Below are 7,324 nucleotides of genomic sequence, written 5' to 3' on the forward strand. Positions count from 1 at the left end.
GAACAGTAAAGGAATTAAGGGTTATGGTGAGCGGGAGGGTAAGTGGAATTGAGTCCATGAAAAGATGATTCCATGATCTTATTGAATTCACTATCCTCTGAGAGAAGAAATTCTCCCTCATCTCTGTCTTAAATGGACAACCCTTTATTCTGAGAATATGCCTCCTGGTCCTGGCCAGCAATCATTTGCTAATAAGTATGATTATTTTTCCTAGGGTGGGAGCATCCCAAACTAGAGGGCATAGGTTTAAGGTGAGAGGGGAAAGATTTAAAAAGGACCTGAGGGGTAACATTTTCACGCAGTGGGTGGTACATGTATAGAACGAACTGCCAGAGGAAGTGGTGGAGGTGGATACAACATTTGAAAGGCATCTGGATGGGTACACGTATAGGAAGGTTTAGAGGGACATCGACCAGATGCTGGTAAATGGGACTAGGTCAGATTGGGATGTCTAGTCAGTGCAAACAAGTTAGACCAAAGGGCCTTATTCTGTGCTGTATGACTTTGTAGCCGAGGAAGTTCCATGCCACTGGTCATGGGTTCTATAGGTCCTTGTGTAGTTGATGAGTTTGATCCTAGAGCTGCATCTCTGACCACACGCTTGGCAGGTGTTTCCGAGCGGTGGAATTGACCCTTGGCCTTGAGATTGCTGGCATTCCTTTCTCAGGTACCTTCCTGTGCTATGTCTTGCTGATGGGAGTTCTCAAAGAATTGATTGATTGTCATGTGTACCGAAGCACAGGGAAAAGATTTATTTATGAGCAGTACAAGCAGATCATAGGAAGCAAGAATGCACAGATTAAAAAGACTTAGATCGAGGCAAACAGGTTACATTGCACAGGTATAGTAGGAACTGCAGATGCTGGAGAATCTGAGATAACAAGGTGTAGAGCTAGATGAACACAGCAGGCCAAGCAACATCAGAGGAGCAGGAAGGCTGACGTTTCGGGCCTAGACCCTTCTTCAGCTCTACACCTTGTTATCTTACATTTCACAGGGCATGTGTTAGGCAAGATCTATAGGAACTTCCTCCAAGTTAGTTTCTTCTGAGTGAAGGTCTCACAGGTGTTAATATCCATGTTGCATTTCTTGAGGGAAACCTTCAGGAAGTATTTTAAGTACTTCCTTTGGTCCTAGACCCACAGACAAAACAACCTCTTGGTATTTACCCTGTCAACAAGATTACCTCTCCGTTGTAAACCCCATTAAGTACAAGCCTAACCTACCCAACCCATCATCATAAGTCAATCCCTCATAATTGGGATCAACCAAATGAACATTCTCTGGACTGTTTCCAACGACGGTCCAATATATCTTTCCTTTCCTTCAGATCAACTGTCTCCACAGATGCTGCCAGACCTGCTGAGTTTCTCCAGAAATTTGTTTTTGATTGTTCCCTATTTTTCTCCTCTTTAAAAGAAAGGTCAACACGCTGTGTGCCTTTCTTATTATTTGCTGAAAAATGAAAAGTGATTGCTTTTGGTAAGACAATCCTATAATGGCATGCAGTTACTTAGAAATTACAGCACAGAAATTTGGTCCAACTGTTCTGTTCTATCTCCCTGAAATAAGTAGACTGGTAGATTTGAATCAAAATTACAATTGCATGCCAGGATTGGATGAGGCTTTCAGGTAACATGTTAATGAAACAACATAAATAAATGTTATAATTTTGTATTATAGTATTGTGCGAAATCTATATATAATATAAATGTAACATTGCATGTTAATAATTTAGAAATTTTATTGTCATTCTATACTTTGCACAACAGAAGGTAAAACAAAATACCCTGTATGAAAATGTCAGAAAATGTTTTTTGTTGAACCACCCTCACCTTGCTAAGAAATTTAACTGAAGTACAATTATATAATAGGTTTGAATGACTATTAATTGATTTGCACAGCAGCTCACAGAGATTTGCATTGAACCAGAATATATTTGAATTGAGCACAACACATTGCATGTCAGACAATCAAACAATGAGAGATTTAGTATGTAAGAAATTTCCAAATAATGTGAGGGACAAAAAATGGATCCACTTGAACTGTTTTCCATAATGAGATAGATAGACTGAGAGGCAAATAGATAGACAGGCTTTTTTGGTACCCATTCATGATTTTATTAATTATGATCCCAAGGAAACAAGTTAGCTTAAAACTACCTCCTTGTAGATTGCAATTTATACACACTATCCCATATAAGATCCTAAGGGAACTTGACAGGTTGAATGCTGAAAGGATGTTTTCCCTTGTTGGAGAGGCTAGGATGAAGGGACACAGATTAAACCCACAGGGTCACCTATTTAAGATGAAGCTGAAGAGAACATTTCTCAGAGGGTTGTGGATCAATGGAAATCTCTTGCAGAGGGCACTGGATGTGGGTCATGAAATATTTTTCGGAAGATTTTTGACGAACAAGGGAGTTAAAGGATAGCAGGGGACAGGCAGAAAAGCGGAGTTGAGTCTGGATTCAGATAACCATGTTCATATTGTGTGGTGCAGCAGGAACTGAATGGCCTCAGCATGCTCCTAATTGGAAGTGATTGACCGGGAGAGGCAAAACACTGATTTAGAAAACCAAGAACAAATTGGGGTTGGGGTTGCACTTGGGGGTAAAACAAAATATGTGAAATCCCTTAGGCGATAGAGACTGCTCCAGGAAATTGCTCTGACCTGAATATGTCTATGGCGTTGTCATGAAACTTGATCTAAAGTCACTAAAGAGACAGATATGTACAAAGGTGAATTTGGAGAGTAAAAGGAACAATTCAGCCTTTTGAGTCAGCTTATCCACTCAGTTCGATCATGACTGACTTACCAGCCTGTAAAGTACACGAGGGATAGCACAGTGTGCAGTAATAAGGCTTGACTAAGTGCTTAATCCAATATGAAATGTAATTTTTAATTTGCATATTAACAGTTACCATTCTGAGAGATGTGACTGTAATTAGGTCTATTTAAATGTATTATGAATGGAAATCATATACAAGAACAATTTTCTCAACAGGAACAGCGTAGCTGATTCTTTGTAATTAGTTCTCCAGGGTTTGTTTTAATAGCTACTTCCTGCAGATTGATGAGCAGGAGGTTCAGGCATTAAGTAATTCTATCTGAACTTTTAGTGAAGAGTCATTGTGTTGTCAAGGTTATCCATAATTTCACTGTCCACTGTTGTGGTTCCCTTGTAATTTTTTGTATTGCTTTCCTTTTGTGATGCATTCTGAGGTTCAGCTCTGTCCACTTGTTTCTAACCTATTCCAAGTGGGCATCCAATGTTCTGGGCTTGGGACTTTGCTTCACTTGCAAGTCTAGCATGGAACCCAGAGACCTCTTATCCATGAGAGGAGAGGTACCTTCAGCAGTGCAGTGCTCCCTCAACACTGCAGTGGGGGCTTCAGCCTGAAATTTTGTGAGATGCCACTAATACAGGATGGACCAATCAAACCATAGAGGTAGCAAAATAAACATCAGAAATCACTAGATGCAAATATATACCTCTGGTGACCTTATAGAGGTTTATAAAATCACAAGGGGCATAGATAAGGTGAAAAGTCAAGGTTTTCCAGGGTAGCAGAACTAGACAGCATCTGTTTAAGGTGAGAGGGGAAAGATCTAAAAGGGACCTGCAGGACAATGCTTTCATGCAGGGGATGGTGTGTGTATGGAATGAGCTGCCAGAGGATGTGGTAGAGGAAGGTACAATTACAATATTTAAAAGACATTTGGACATGGATAGGAAAAGTTTAGAGGGATATGGGACAAATGCAGACAAATGGCACCAGTCAGTTTAGAGAATTTAGTTGGTATGGATGAGTTGAGCCAAAGAGTCTGTTTCTGTGCTGTATGACTCTATGACTCTAGGTCCAATGGACATTTCTGACAGTGGGTGAGATGGTGTCCTGGTGTGCCATGGGTGTCAGTACTTACTGAGATCTCACAAGGGTTATTACAGATTGACTGGATCCTGTGCTTACTGAGCTATCCACACAATGCGATACCCAGCATGGGATGGCAATCAGGACTTAGATATTTTTCTGCTCTTGAAACTAAAGTGCTAATGCAGCTAACAAAGTATTGATTGACATTGAATCTGAGACGTCCCTAGTCTCCATACAACTGTTGACTTGGCTGAGCTACCAAGAGAGAAATAACAATGTTTAAAAACAATCTTACGGCAGTATTTATCATGGTCATTTATTCTGGATATATTTTGGCATTCTTTTGCATTTTCCAATGTTGTGCAGGATAGTGAAATAAATGTGATTATTATGTAATTTATTATTCAGTCACTTAAATCAATAAAAAATTCCAATCGGCAGAAAAGACCAAATCTAACAAACTTGCTGAGTCAAGTGTTTTTTTGCTCAGAATCATGGTATAAAATACAAAGAAATGATTCTGCCTGTCATTCCTTGCCTTGTCTAAAAATCCTTCCATGACCTCAGCTCCTATGACCTCAGTGACCTCCTCTGGTCTTAAGGCGAAGACAGTGGTTTTGCAGTCATGTCACTAGACTAACAATCCAGACACTAATATTAGAGTCATAGAATCATAGAATTATACAGCACAGAAACAGACCCTTTGGTCCAACTTGTCCATGCTGACCAGATATCCTAAATTAATCTAGTCCCATTTGCCAGCATTTGGTCCACATCCCTCTGAACCCTTCCTATTCATGTATACTCATCCAAATGCCTTATAAATGTTGTAATTGGTACCAGCTTCCATCACTTCCTCTGGCAGCTCATTCTATACAAGCACCACCCTCTGCATGAAAAAGTTGCCCCTCAGGTCCCTTTTAAATCTTTCCCCTCTCACCGTAAACCTATGCCCTCGGGTTTTGGACTCTTCAACCCTGGCGAAAAGACCAAGGCTATTCACCCTAGGGCTATCCAAGCCTTTCATGATTTTATAAACCTCTATAAGGTCACCCCTCAGCCTCCAACACTCCAGGGAAAATAGCCCCAGCCTATTTTCAGCATTACCCTCCAACTCTGGCAACATCCTTGTAAATCTTTTCTGAATCCTTTCAAGTTTCACAACGTCTTTCCTATAGCAGGGAGACCAGAATTGCACACAGTATTCCAAAAGTGACCTGAACAACGTCACCCTTCCTGCTCCTATGATGCTGCATGGCCTGCTGTGTTCATCCAGCTCTGCACTTTGTTGTATCGGATTCTCCAGCATCTGCAGTTCCTACTATCTCTGAATAATGTCCCGCACAGCAGCAACATGACGTCCCAACTCCCATACTCAGTGCACTGACCAATAGAGGCAAGTATTGTTAGGAGTGACTGCAGTCCTAATGGAGATAAAATCCCCTCAGTGGATATTCTCTACTGTGTTTTATGGCATTACCATTATGATAAACAGGATAGAGTTAGAATCCAACAGCTCAAGTCTGGATATAAATGAGAAGCGATGGGTCACCAGCAGCTGCAGCAGCAGCACTGCATTGCACCACAATCTGTAACCTCATATCCCTTACTCTACCAGTACCATCAACACAAGCAGGTCAGGCAACAGCTGGGGAGAGAGAATCGGGGTTAAAGTTTCAGGTTCATTACTTTTCACCAGAACTAAGGGCATTCCTTTACAACCGTATTCACCATCAAGTAAGGAGACCAACCCTGGATTCAATGAGGAGTGCACAAGGTATGCTAGGACCTATTCTAGGGCATAACTTCAAAACCTGTGGTGGAATTCAAATGCACCAATCAAATCTGTAATACAAAGCTTGTCTTAGCAACAATGATCATAACAAGTATTGTTAAAATCCCATCTGGTTCACTAATGCCCTTTAGGGAAGGAAATCTGCCATCATTGCCTTACTTGAGACCCACAGCAACTTGGTTGATTCTGAAATGTCCCAACAAAGCCACTAGTTCAAGGGCATTAAGGAATAAATGTTTACCTTGTCACTGGTTCCCACATCCCATGAAAAGAAAAAGAAAACACAGTTGTTAATAGATGCATTATGTTGTTACTGGCACATAAGGAGTACAAAGAGGGCAAATGTGAGGTTAAACATTATAATGTATTGATATCTTTTGTGGCACAATGTCACAAAATTCTATGTTCAGCTTCAAGTCAATGGCTTGAGTACAAAAATCTAGTCTGACACTCCAGTGAGTTACTGAGGGTACGTTGCCCTGCTGGAGTTGGTATCTTTCGAACATGATGTTAGACTATCAGCTCAGGTGGATGTAAAAGACCCCGTGACTCAATTTGGAAGAAGAGTGTGGAGGTACCCCAGCTTGTTGAGTGATGTTCATTTCTCAAGCAACCTCACCAGAATTTATTTCCTGAAAATCACCGTATTGCTGTCTGTGTACAAATCAGTTTGTGTTTCTTACAATACAGATAAGAATACAGGTGGTTACACTTCAACAGTATTGTATTAGCTGTGAAGCACTTTGAGATGTCATCGGCCATGTAAAATGCTAAAGAAATATAAATCTTCCAGTCACGAAACATCCAGAAGCCCCAGGACAGTAGTGCAAAACCGGCTGAGAGCTTTGCTGCTGATAGTGAAACAGGAGGCAGGAATTGGAAACAAGCTGTGCAGGATACCAAAGTTTGAGGAGGGAAAACCATAGGCTGGGGTGTAAAGCAGACGAAGGTTGCAAAGGTAGATTCACTGCGCCAAAGGGTCTGAGGACAACGGAGTGTTTACGTAGACTGGAGTTGGATGATGAAGAATGCAAAAGAAAACAAGACGTGAAAGCAGTTTTCAACAAAGACAAACACTTCAAATTTATATAGAATTTCATAGGCCACTTGGGACGGCGGTTTTGCGCACCAGACAATGTGCTCCCTAAGACCCGACACTATGTGTTAGTGCATGCTCAGTTCCTTGCCTGGGGCCACGTCCGCCCCGCAGGAGAACTTCCGCCCCGCAGTCTGTGTCGTCACGCTCGTTCACGTGACCGGGCTCGATGCGGCGCCTCCATCGGAAGCCGGGAGAAAAAGGCCGCGGTCTTGCTTTTGACTCTGCGGCTCAGCAGCGATGGATATCGCGCACTTAAGGAGCGGGAGCTCGGTGCTTAGCAACGTGGCGGAGGTGGTGGAACGCATCCTGACCTTCCTGCCAACAAAGTCTCTTCAGAGGAGTGCCAGGTAATTACAACACAGCCCCTGCCCCCCGCCTCCCCCCAGCAACCGTCCGCCCTGCCCATCACACAGGTACCCCCCCCCCCCACAGCAACCACAACTCCTTAGTATCCCCCCAACGAAACCCCTGCCACACTAACTGCTCTATTCACCCACCCCCTCGTCAAATCCCCTCCCCCTTCACCCTCAATCCCCTCCCCCTTCACCCTCA

The 7,324-nt window shown here is 42.4% G+C and overlaps 1 protein-coding gene across 1 annotated transcript in view; it reads left to right on the plus strand.

The window, feature by feature from the left end:
* Positions 1 to 6,886: 6,886 nt before the first annotated feature.
* The window catches only part of fbxo22 (F-box protein 22), a 22,731-nt gene continuing 22,293 nt past the window's right edge, over positions 6,887 to 7,324 (plus strand). Inside the window, exon 1 of the mRNA XM_020519260.2 lies at positions 6,887 to 7,119. Within this exon, the coding sequence (XP_020374849.1) occupies positions 7,010 to 7,119 (110 nt within the window). The 5' untranslated portion in view covers positions 6,887 to 7,009. The remainder of the gene's footprint in view (positions 7,120 to 7,324) is intronic.

This window comes from Rhincodon typus, chromosome 36 (genome assembly GCF_021869965.1).
Source record: "Rhincodon typus isolate 14 chromosome 36, sRhiTyp1.1, whole genome shotgun sequence".
NCBI classification, from domain to species: domain Eukaryota; kingdom Metazoa; phylum Chordata; class Chondrichthyes; order Orectolobiformes; family Rhincodontidae; genus Rhincodon; species Rhincodon typus.